Below are 12,266 nucleotides of genomic sequence, written 5' to 3' on the forward strand. Positions count from 1 at the left end.
CCTATGGGCCGTTCTGGTTCACACTACAGAAACAGGAGATGGACTCCTGCCCTACGGGCCGTTCTGGTTCACTCTACAGAAACAGGAGATAGACTCCTGCCCTATGGGCCGTTCTGGTTCACACTACAGAAACAGGAGATGGACTCCTGCCCTATGGGCCGTTCTGGTTCACTCTACAGAAACAGGAGATGGACTCCTGCCCTCTGGGCCGTTCTGGCTCACTCTACAGAAACAGGAGATGGACTCCTGCCCTATGGGCCGTTCTGTTTCACTGTACAGAAACAGGAGATGGACTCCTGCCCTATGGGCCGTTCTGGTTCACACTACAGAAACAGGAGATGGACTCCTGCCCTATGGGCCGTTCTGGCACATACTACAGAAACAGGAGATGGACTCCTGCCCTATGGGCCATTCTGGTTCACTGTACAGAAACAGTAGATGGACTCCTGCCCTATGGGCCGTTCTGGTTCACTGTACAGAAACAGGAGATGGACTCCTGCCCTATGGGCCGTTCTGGTTCACTCTACAGAAACAGGAGATGGACTCCTGCCCTATGGGCCGTTCTGGTTCACTGTACAGAAACAGTAGATGGACTCCTGCCCTATGGGCCGTTCTGGTTCACTGTACAGAAACAGTAGATGGACTCCTGCCCTATGGGCCGTTCTGCTTCACTCTACAGAAACAGGAGATGGACTCCTGCCCTATGGGCCGTTCTGGTTCACTCTACAGAAACAGGAGATGGACTCCTGCCCTATGGGCCGTTCTGGTTCACTCTACAGAAACAGGAGATGGACTCCTGCCCTATGGGCCGTTCTGGTTCACTGTACAGAAACAGGAGATTGACTCCTGCCCTATGGGCCGTTCAGGTTCTCTGTACAGAAACAGGAGATGGACTCCTGCCCTATGGGCCGTTCTGGTTCACTGTACAGAAACAGGAGATGGAATCCTGCCCTATGGGCCGTTCTGATTCACTGTACAGAAACAGGAGATGGTCTCCTGCCCTATGGGCCGTTCTGGTTCTCTGTACAGAAACAGGAGATGGACTCCTGCCCTATGGGCCGTTCTGGTTCACTCTACAGAAACAGGAGATGGACTCCTGCCCTATGGGCCGTTCTGCTTCACTCTACAGAAACAGGAGATGGACTCCTGCCCTATGGGCCGTTCTGGTTCACTCTACAGAAACAGGAGATGGACTCCTGCCCTATGGGCCGTTCTGGTTCACTGTGCAGAAACAGTAGATAGACTCCTGCCCTATGGGCCGTTCTGGTTCACTGTACAGAAACAGTAGATGGACTCCTGCCCTATGGGCCGTTCTGCTTCACTCTACAGAAACAGGAGATGGACTCCTGCCTTATGGGACGTTCTGGTTCACTCTACAGAAACAGGAGATGGACTCCTGCCCTACGGGCCGTTCTGGTTCACTGTACAGAAACAGGAGATGGACTCCTGCCCTACGGGCTGTTCTGGTTCACTGTACAGAAACAGGAGATGGACTCCTGCCCTACGGGCCGTTCTGGTTCACTGTACAGAAACAGGAGATGGACTCCTGCCCTATGGGCCGTTCTGGTTCACTCTCCAGAAACAGTAGATGGACTCCTGCCCAATGGGCCGTTCTGGTTCACTATACAGAAACAGTAGATGGACTCCTGCCCTATGGGCCGTTCTGGTTCACTCTACAGAAACAGGAGATGGACTCCTGCCCTATGGGCCGTTCTGGTTCACTGTACAGAAACAGTAGATGGACTCCTGCCCTATGGGCCGTTGTGGTTCACTGTACAGAAACAGTAGATGGACTCCTGCCCTATGGGCCGTTGTGGTTCACTCTACAGAAGCAGGAGATGGACTCCTGCCCTATGGGCCGTTCTGGTTCACTCTACAGAAACAGGAGATGGACTCCTGCCCTATGGGCCGTTCTGGTTCACTCTAAAGAAGCAGGAGATGGACTCCTGCCCTATGGGCCGTTCTGGTTCACACTACAGAAACAGGAGATAGACTCCTGCCCTATGGGCCGTTCTGGTTCACACTACAGAAACAGGAGATGGACTCCTGCCCTATGGGCCGTTCTGGTTTACTCTACAGAAACAGTAGATGGACTCCTGCCCTATGGGCCGTTGTGGTTCACTCTACAGAAACAGTAGATGGACTCCTGCCCTATGGGCCGTTGTGGTTCACTCTACAGAAACAGGAGATAGACTCCTGCCCTATGGGCCGTTCTGGTTCACACTACAGAAACAGGAGATGGACTCCTGCCCTATGGGCCGTTCTGGTTCACACTACAGAAACAGGAGATGGACTCCTGCCCTACGGGCCGTTCTGGTTCACTCTACAGAAACAGGAGATAGACTCCTGCCCTATGGGCCGTTCTGGTTCACACTACAGAAACAGGAGATGGACTCCTGCCCTATGGGCCGTTCTGGTTCACTCTACAGAAACAGTAGATGGACTCCTGCCCTATGGGCCGTTGTGGTTCACTCTACAGAAACAGTAGATGGACTCCTGCCCTATGGGCCGTTGTGGTTCACTGTACAGAAACAGTAGATGGACTCCTGCCCTATGGGCCGTTGTGGTTCACTGTACAGAAACAGTAGATAGACTCCTGCCCTATGGGCCGTTCTGGTTCACTCTACAGAAACAGGAGATGGACTCCTGCCCTATGGGCCGTTCTGGTTCACTGTACAGAAACAGGAGATGGACTCCTGCCCTATGGGCCGTTCTGGTTCACACTACAGAAACAGGAGATGGACTCCTGCCCTACGGGCCGTTCTGGTTCACTCTACAGAAACAGGAGATAGACTCCTGCCCTATGGGCCGTTCTGGTTCACACTACAGAAACAGGAGATGGACTCCTGCCCTATGGGCCGTTCTGGTTCACTCTACAGAAACAGGAGATGGACTCCTGCCCTCTGGGCCGTTCTGGCTCACTCTACAGAAACAGGAGATGGACTCCTGCCCTATGGGCCGTTCTGTTTCACTGTACAGAAACAGGAGATGGACTCCTGCCCTATGGGCCGTTCTGGTTCACACTACAGAAACAGGAGATGGACTCCTGCCCTATGGGCCGTTCTGGCACATACTACAGAAACAGGAGATGGACTCCTGCCCTATGGGCCATTCTGGTTCACTGTACAGAAACAGTAGATGGACTCCTGCCCTATGGGCCGTTCTGGTTCACTGTACAGAAACAGGAGATGGACTCCTGCCCTATGGGCCGTTCTGGTTCACTCTACAGAAACAGGAGATGGACTCCTGCCCTATGGGCCGTTCTGGTTCACTGTACAGAAACAGTAGATGGACTCCTGCCCTATGGGCCGTTCTGGTTCACTGTACAGAAACAGTAGATGGACTCCTGCCCTATGGGCCGTTCTGCTTCACTCTACAGAAACAGGAGATGGACTCCTGCCCTATGGGCCGTTCTGGTTCACTCTACAGAAACAGGAGATGGACTCCTGCCCTATGGGCCGTTCTGGTTCACTCTACAGAAACAGGAGATGGACTCCTGCCCTATGGGCCGTTCTGGTTCACTGTACAGAAACAGGAGATTGACTCCTGCCCTATGGGCCGTTCAGGTTCTCTGTACAGAAACAGGAGATGGACTCCTGCCCTATGGGCCGTTCTGGTTCACTGTACAGAAACAGGAGATGGAATCCTGCCCTATGGGCCGTTCTGATTCACTGTACAGAAACAGGAGATGGTCTCCTGCCCTATGGGCCGTTCTGGTTCTCTGTACAGAAACAGGAGATGGACTCCTGCCCTATGGGCCGTTCTGGTTCACTCTACAGAAACAGGAGATGGACTCCTGCCCTATGGGCCGTTCTGCTTCACTCTACAGAAACAGGAGATGGACTCCTGCCCTATGGGCCGTTCTGGTTCACTCTACAGAAACAGGAGATGGACTCCTGCCCTATGGGCCGTTCTGGTTCACTGTGCAGAAACAGTAGATAGACTCCTGCCCTATGGGCCGTTCTGGTTCACTGTACAGAAACAGTAGATGGACTCCTGCCCTATGGGCCGTTCTGCTTCACTCTACAGAAACAGGAGATGGACTCCTGCCTTATGGGACGTTCTGGTTCACTCTACAGAAACAGGAGATGGACTCCTGCCCTACGGGCCGTTCTGGTTCACTGTACAGAAACAGGAGATGGACTCCTGCCCTACGGGCTGTTCTGGTTCACTGTACAGAAACAGGAGATGGACTCCTGCCCTACGGGCCGTTCTGGTTCACTGTACAGAAACAGGAGATGGACTCCTGCCCTATGGGCCGTTCTGGTTCACTCTCCAGAAACAGTAGATGGACTCCTGCCCAATGGGCCGTTCTGGTTCACTATACAGAAACAGTAGATGGACTCCTGCCCTATGGGCCGTTCTGGTTCACTCTACAGAAACAGGAGATGGACTCCTGCCCTATGGGCCGTTCTGGTTCACTGTACAGAAACAGTAGATGGACTCCTGCCCTATGGGCCGTTGTGGTTCACTGTACAGAAACAGTAGATGGACTCCTGCCCTATGGGCCGTTGTGGTTCACTCTACAGAAGCAGGAGATGGACTCCTGCCCTATGGGCCGTTCTGGTTCACTCTACAGAAACAGGAGATGGACTCCTGCCCTATGGGCCGTTCTGGTTCACTCTAAAGAAGCAGGAGATGGACTCCTGCCCTATGGGCCGTTCTGGTTCACACTACAGAAACAGGAGATAGACTCCTGCCCTATGGGCCGTTCTGGTTCACACTACAGAAACAGGAGATGGACTCCTGCCCTATGGGCCGTTCTGGTTTACTCTACAGAAACAGTAGATGGACTCCTGCCCTATGGGCCGTTGTGGTTCACTCTACAGAAACAGTAGATGGACTCCTGCCCTATGGGCCGTTGTGGTTCACTCTACAGAAACAGGAGATAGACTCCTGCCCTATGGGCCGTTCTGGTTCACACTACAGAAACAGGAGATGGACTCCTGCCCTATGGGCCGTTCTGGTTCACTCTACAGAAACAGTAGATGGACTCCTGCCCTATGGGCCGTTGTGGTTCACTCTACAGAAACAGTAGATAGACTCCTGCCTTATGGGCCGTTGTGGTTCACTGTACAGAAACAGTAGATATACTCCTGCCCTATGGGCCGTTCTGGTTCACTCTACAGAAACAGGAGATGGACTCCTGCCGTATGGGCCGTTCTGGTTCACTGTACAGAAACAGGAGATGGACTCCTGCCCTATGGGCCGTTCTGGTTCACACTACAGAAACAGGAGATGGACTCCTGCCCTACGGGCCGTTCTGGTTCACTCTACAGAAACAGGAGATAGACTCCTGCCCTATGGGCCGTTCTGGTTCACACTACAGAAACAGGAGATGGACTCCTGCCCTATGGGCCGTTCTGGTTCACTCTACAGAAACAGGAGATGGACTCCTGCCCTCTGGGCCGTTCTGGCTCACTCTACAAAAACAGGAGATGGACTCCTGCCCTATGGGCCGTTCTGTTTCACTGTACAGAAACAGGAGATGGACTCCTGCCCTATGGGCCGTTCTGGTTCACACTACAGAAACAGGAGATGGACTCCTGCCCTATGGGCCGTTCTGGCACATACTACAGAAACAGGAGATGGACTCCTGCCCTATAGGCCATTCTGGTTCACTGTACAGAAACAGTAGATGGACTCCTGCCCTATGGGCCGTTCTGGTTCACTGTACAGAAACAGGAGATGGACTCCTGCCCTATGGGCCGTTCTGGTTCACTCTACAGAAACAGGAGATGGACTCCTGCCCTATGGGCCGTTCTGGTTCACTGTACAGAAACAGTAGATGGACTCCTGCCCTATGGGCCGTTCTGGTTCACTGTACAGAAACAGGAGATGGACTCCTGCCCTATGGGCCGTTCTGCTTCACTCTACAGAAACAGGAGATGGACTCCTGCCCTATGGGCCGTTCTGGTTCACTCTACAGAAACAGGAGATGGACTCCTGCCCTATGGGCCGTTCTGGTTCACTCTACAGAAACAGGAGATGGACTCCTGCCCTATGGGCCGTTCTGGTTCACTGTACAGAAACAGGAGATTGACTCCTGCCCTATGGGCCGTTCAGGTTCTCTGTACAGAAACAGGAGATGGACTCCTGCCCTATGGGCCGTTCTGGTTCACTGTACAGAAACAGGAGATGGAATCCTGCCCTATGGGCCGTTCTGATTCACTGTACAGAAACAGGAGATGGTCTCCTGCCCTATGGGCCGTTCTGGTTCTCTGTACAGAAACAGGAGATGGACTCCTGCCCTATGGGCCGTTCTGGTTCACTCTACAGAAACAGGAGATGGACTCCTGCCCTATGGGCCGTTCTGCTTCACTCTACAGAAACAGGAGATGGACTCCTGCCCTATGGGCCGTTCTGGTTCACTCTACAGAAACAGGAGATGGACTCCTGCCCTATGGGCCGTTCTGGTTCACTGTGCAGAAACAGTAGATAGACTCCTGCCCTATGGGCCGTTCTGGTTCACTGTACAGAAACAGTAGATGGACTCCTGCCCTATGGGCCGTTCTGCTTCACTCTACAGAAACAGGAGATGGACTCCTGCCCTATGGGCCGTTCTGGTTCACTCTACAGAAACAGGAGATGGACTCCTGCCCTATGGGCCGTTCTGGTTCACTCTACAGAAACAGGAGATGGACTCCTGCCCTATGGGCCATTCTGGTTCTCTGTACAGAAACAGGAGATAGACTCCTGCCCTATGGGCCGTTCTGGTTCTCTGTACAGAAACAGGAGATGGACTCCTGCCCTATGGGCCGTTCTGGTTCACTGTACAGAAACAGGAGATGGACTCCTGCCCTATGGGCCGTTCTGGTTCACTGTACAGAAACAGGAGATGGACTCCTGCCCTATGGGCCGTTCTGGTTCACTGTACAGAAACAGGAGATGGACTCCTGCCCTATGGGCCGTTCTGGTTCACTGTACAGAAACAGGAGATTGACTCCTGCCCTATGGGCCGTTCAGGTTCTCTGTACAGAAACAGGAGATGGACTCCTGCCCTATGGGCCGTTCTGGTTCACTGTACAGAAACAGGAGATGGACTCCTGCCCTATGGGCCATTCTGGTTCACTGTACAGAAACAGGAGATGGACTCCTGCCCTATGGGCCATTCTGGTTCTCTGTACAGAAACAGGAGATGGTCTCCTGCCCTATGGGCCATTCTGGTTCACTGTACAGAAACAGGAGATGGACTCCTGCCCAGGGGCCGTTCTGGTTCACTGTACAGAAACAGGAGATGGACTCCTGCCCTATGGGCCGTTCTGGTTCACTCTACAGAAACAAGAGATGGACTCCTGCCCTATGGGCCGTTCTGGTTCACTGTACAGAAACAGGAGATGGACTCCTGCCCTATGGGCCGTTCTGGTTCACTGTACAGAAACAGGAGATGGACTCCTGCCCTATGGGCCGTTCTGGTTCACTCTACAGAAACAGGAGATGGACTCCTGCCCTATGGGCCGTTCTGGTTCACTCTACAGAAACAGGAGATGGACTCCTGCCCTATGGGCCGTTCTGGTTCACTCTACAGAAACAGGAGATGGACTCCTGCCCTATGGGCCGTTCTGGTTCACTGTACAGAAACAGGAGATGGACTCCTGCCCAATGGGCCGTTCTGGTTCACTCTACAGAAACAGGAGATGGACTCCTGCCCTATGGGCCGTTCTGGTTCACTCTACAGAAACAGGAGATGGACTCCTGCCCTATGGGCCGTTCTGGTTCACTCTACAGAAACAGGAGATGGACTCCTGCCCTACGGGCCGTTCTGGTTCACTCTACAGAAACAGGAGATGGACTCCTGCCCTACGGGCCGTTCTGGTTCACTCTACAGAAACAGGAGATGGACTCCTGCCCTATGGGCCGTTCTGGTTCACTGTACAGAAACAGGAGATGGACTCCTGCCCTATGGGCCGTTTTGGAGCACTGTACAGAAACAGGAGATGGACTCCTGCCCTATGGGCCGTTCTGGTTCACTGTACAGAAACAGGAGATGGACTCCTGCCCTATGGGCCGTTCTGGTTCACTGTACAGAAACAGGAGATGGACTCCTGCCCTATGGGCCGTTCTGGTTCACTGTACAGAAACAGGAGATGGACTCCTGCCCTATGTGCCGTCTGGTTCACTCTACAGAAACAGGAGATGGACTCCTGCCCTAAGGGCCGTTCTGGTTCACTGTACAGAAACAGGAGATGGACTCCTGCCCTATGGGCCGTTCTGGTTCACTGTTCAGAAACAGGAGATGGACTCCTGCCTTATGGGCCGTTCTGGCTCTGACAAGGCTTATTTTTTTTTTAAATTCAGCAGCCTCAGATTCCCTTTGTAATGGTACTAATTTCACTCCACACAGCAGCCTCAATCGGACGGCAGATCAATCAGACGGCAGATCAATCAACCAATCAGACGGCAGATCAATCAACCAATCAGACGGCCGTAGGAGGGTGTCCTCCATTCAGAGACATCCTCCTTTGTGTCCGGGTCCTGAAGGATCCCTCAGGGTGAATACTGTCTGGTTTAGCCTCACACCTGAACACCATGAGAAACCCGTTCCTGTAGTTCTTATTCATCCAGCCGTACAGGAGCGGGTTGGCGAAGGTGGAGCACATGGCTACAATGTGGAAGAGAGTATAGATGAGCTTGTATTGTCTTAAGCTGAGCACCAGGTCTAGGTCACTGGCTAGTTGAAACACGTGGAAGGGTAGCCAGCATGTGGCGAAGACTACAACCACCATAACCAGCATCTTGGTGGTCTTCTTCCTGCGCTGGACGGCGTCGACGCGGCTCGCTGGACTCACGTGGTTCTTCAGCTTCACCCAGATGCAGATGTAGGCGTAACTGATGATGGAGAGTGGCAGCACGTACTGCAGCAGTAACATAGACAGGCTGTAAATGACTCCATCTCTGCTGCTGCCGTAAGGCCACTTCTCATAGCAGACTGAGATCCTCAGGTTGATGGACGGGATCTCCTCCTGACGGTACTCTCTGAAGATGGCGAGCGGGCCAGCCAGCACGGCGGACAACGTCCAGGTGAGAGCCATGATGAGCAGGCTGCTTCGCCAGCTGAGGCGCTGGCCCAGGTGGAACACGATACACCTGTAGCGCTCCAGAGCGATGACGGCCAGCATCAGGATCGATACGTGCACGCTCAGCGCCTGGGCGAACGGGACCATGTGACACAGCACAGCGCCGAACGGCCACTCGTCGAGCAAGGTATAAACCAGTGTGAACGGTAAGCACAACGTATCCACCAACAGGTCGGCCAGGGCCAGGTTAGCTATGAAGAAGTTCGTGACTGTCCTCATGTTCCGAAAGCAGATGATCATGTAGATGACTAGGGCGTTGCCTACTAGGCCCAGTAAGATGATCAGACTATACGCCGTGATCAAAACAGCCTGGACTCCTACATGCTTGGTGATGTCAGAGTGGAACCCCGGCCGGTCGAGGTGGAGGCTGAGACTGTCGTTACCCAGGATGCCTTGTTGCAAGTGGGTGCAGGTGGTGTCCATGTGGACTGGCAGGCCAGGTGCTAGGTCGGCCGTGCTGTTGGTGGGGTCTGGGTTTGAAGGGTCTGAGGGGTCCAGGGGGCTCATGTTGTCTGCTGGGAGGGAGGGAGGGAGGAAGGGGGGGGAGGGGGGATTTATTGCACAAGAAAAACTAGGTAGATGGTTGCTAATTAGCTTCTATTAATGTACATTCAGTGGACACCACATGCATGCTGGTCTGGATCCTATAGATTCTCGGACGGTGAACTTGAGGAAATACTGAATCACTACTGGCTCAAAAACAATCAGATAAAGATGAGTCCCAAATGGCACCCTATTCCATAAACAGTGCACTACTTTAAATGTGATCTGATATGATCTATTATCTGATATGACCTGATATGATCTATTATCTGATATGATCTATTATCTGATATGACCTGATATGATCTATTATCTGATATGATCTATTATCTGATATGATCTATTATCTGATATGATCTATTATCTGATATGATCTATTATATATTATCTAATATGATCTATTATCTGATATGATCTATTATCTGATATGATCTATTATCTGATATGATCTATTATCTGATATGATCTATTATCTATTATCTATTATCTGATATGATCTGATATGATCTATTATCTATTATCTGATATGATTTATTATCTATTATCTGATATGATCTGATATGATTCATTATCTATTATCTGATATGATCTATTATCTATTATCTGATATGATCTATTATCTATTATTGATATGATCTATTATCTGATATGATTTATTATCTAATATCTGATATGATTTATTATCTATTATCTGATATGATCTATTATCTATTATCTGATATGATCTATTATCTATTAACTGATATGATCTATTATCTGATATGATCTATTATCTATTATCTGTAGTGGTGAGCTAACTTATCTTTGACCCTAACTTACCCAGCACCTCATCCCTCCCAGCCTCAGCCTCCAACCCTCCCACCTCATCCCTCCCAGCCTCAGCCTCCAACCCTCCCACCTCATCCCTCCCAGCCTCAGCCTCCAACCCTCCCACCTCATCCCTCCCAGCCTCCAACCCTCCCAGCACCTCATCCCTCCCAGCCTCAGCCTCCAACCCTCCCACCTCATCCCTCCCAGCCTCAGCCTCCAACCCTCCCACCTCATCCCTCCTAGCCTCCAACCCTCCCACCTCATCCCTCCCAGCCTCGGCCTCCATCCCTCCCAGCACCTCATCCTTCCCAGCCTCCAACCCTCCCAGCACCGTATCCCTCCCAGCCTCAGCCTCCAACCCTCCCAGCACCTCAGCCTCCAACCCTCCCACCTCATCCCACCCAGCCTCAGCCTCCAACCCTCCCAGCACCTCATCCATCCCAGCCTCCAACCCTCCCAGCATCGTATCCCTCCCAGCCTCAGCCTCCAACCTTCCCACCTCATCCCCCCCAGCCTCAGCCTCCAACCCTCCCAGCACCTCATCCCTCCCAGCCTCCAACCCTCCCAGCTCCAGGGGAGACAAACACAGATAGAAAGGTAATATGCCAGAAAGAATTCTGACTGAAATATGAAATCAGAAGCATGCTGCATGTGTCTGGGTCAGAAATAAGGCTTACGAATACATCTATCTGGGTTGGTGTTTATTATGTAGGCTATACTGAGATTGAAGTATTAGGTGCTCAGTGATTGCCTCCAGGGCTTTGTAAAGAGCAGGCGTTTGATTCCAATAAACTTATATACCATGCAGAAGTCAACTCACCATTTACAATGGCTTGTGAAAGTATTCACCCCCCTTGACATTTTTCCTATTTTGTTGCCTGACAACCTGGAATTAAAATGGATTTTAGGGGGGATTTATATAATTTGATTTACACAACATACCTACCACTTTGAAGATGCAAAATATTTTTTATTGTGACACAAACAAGAAATAAGACAAAAAAACAGAACAATTGAGCCTGCATAACTATTCACCCCCCCCCCAAAAAAGTCAATACTTTGTAGAGCCACCTTTTGCAGCTATTACAGCTGCAAGTCTCTTGGGATATGTCTCTATAAGCTTGGCACATCTAGCCACTGGTGTTTTTTCCCATTCTTCAAGGCAAAACTACTCCAGCTCCTTCAAGTTGGGTGGGTTCCGCTGGTGTACAGCAATCTTTAAGTTGTACCACAGATTCTCAATTGGATTGAGGTCTGGGCTTTGACTAGGCCATTCCAAGACATTTAAGTGTTTCCCCTTAAACCACTCGAGTGTTGCTTTAGCAGTATGCTTAGGGTCATTGTCCTGCTGGAAGGTGAACCTCCGTCCCAGTCTCAAATCTCTGGAAGACTGAAACAGGTTTACCTCAATAATTTCCCTGTATTTCGGCACCATCCATCATTCCTTCAATTCTGACCAGTTTCCCAATCCCTGCCGATGAAAAATATACCCACAGCATGATGCTGCCACCACCATGCTTCACTGTGGGGATGGTATTCTCAGGGTGATGTGAGGTGTTGGGTTTGCGCCAGACATAGGGTTTTCCTTGATGGCCAAAAAGCAAAATTTTAGTCTCATCTAACCAGAGTACCTTCTTCCATATGTTTGGGGAGTCTCCCACATGCTTTTTGGCGAACACCAAACATGTTTGCTTCTTTTTCTCTGGCCACTCTTCTGTAAAGCCCACCTCTGTGGAGTGTACGGCTTAAGGTGGTCCTATGGACAGATACTCTAATCTCCGCTGTGGAGCTTTGTAGCTCCTTCAGGGTTATCTTTGGTCTGTTTGTTGCCTCTCA

General features: G+C 51.3%; 1 protein-coding gene across 1 annotated transcript; it reads right to left on the reverse strand.

Moving 5' to 3' along the window:
• Positions 1-8,417: 8,417 nt before the first annotated feature.
• On the reverse strand, positions 8,418-9,500 carry LOC129827231 (neuropeptide Y receptor type 2-like). Its single transcript, XM_055887969.1, has one exon. It carries the CDS (start codon positions 9,498-9,500, stop codon positions 8,418-8,420), a length of 1,083 nt encoding a protein of 360 aa, XP_055743944.1.
• Between the last annotated feature and the right edge of the window lie 2,766 nt (positions 9,501-12,266).

Source organism: Salvelinus fontinalis, chromosome 29, assembly GCF_029448725.1.
Source record: "Salvelinus fontinalis isolate EN_2023a chromosome 29, ASM2944872v1, whole genome shotgun sequence".
NCBI lineage: Eukaryota > Metazoa > Chordata > Actinopteri > Salmoniformes > Salmonidae > Salvelinus > Salvelinus fontinalis.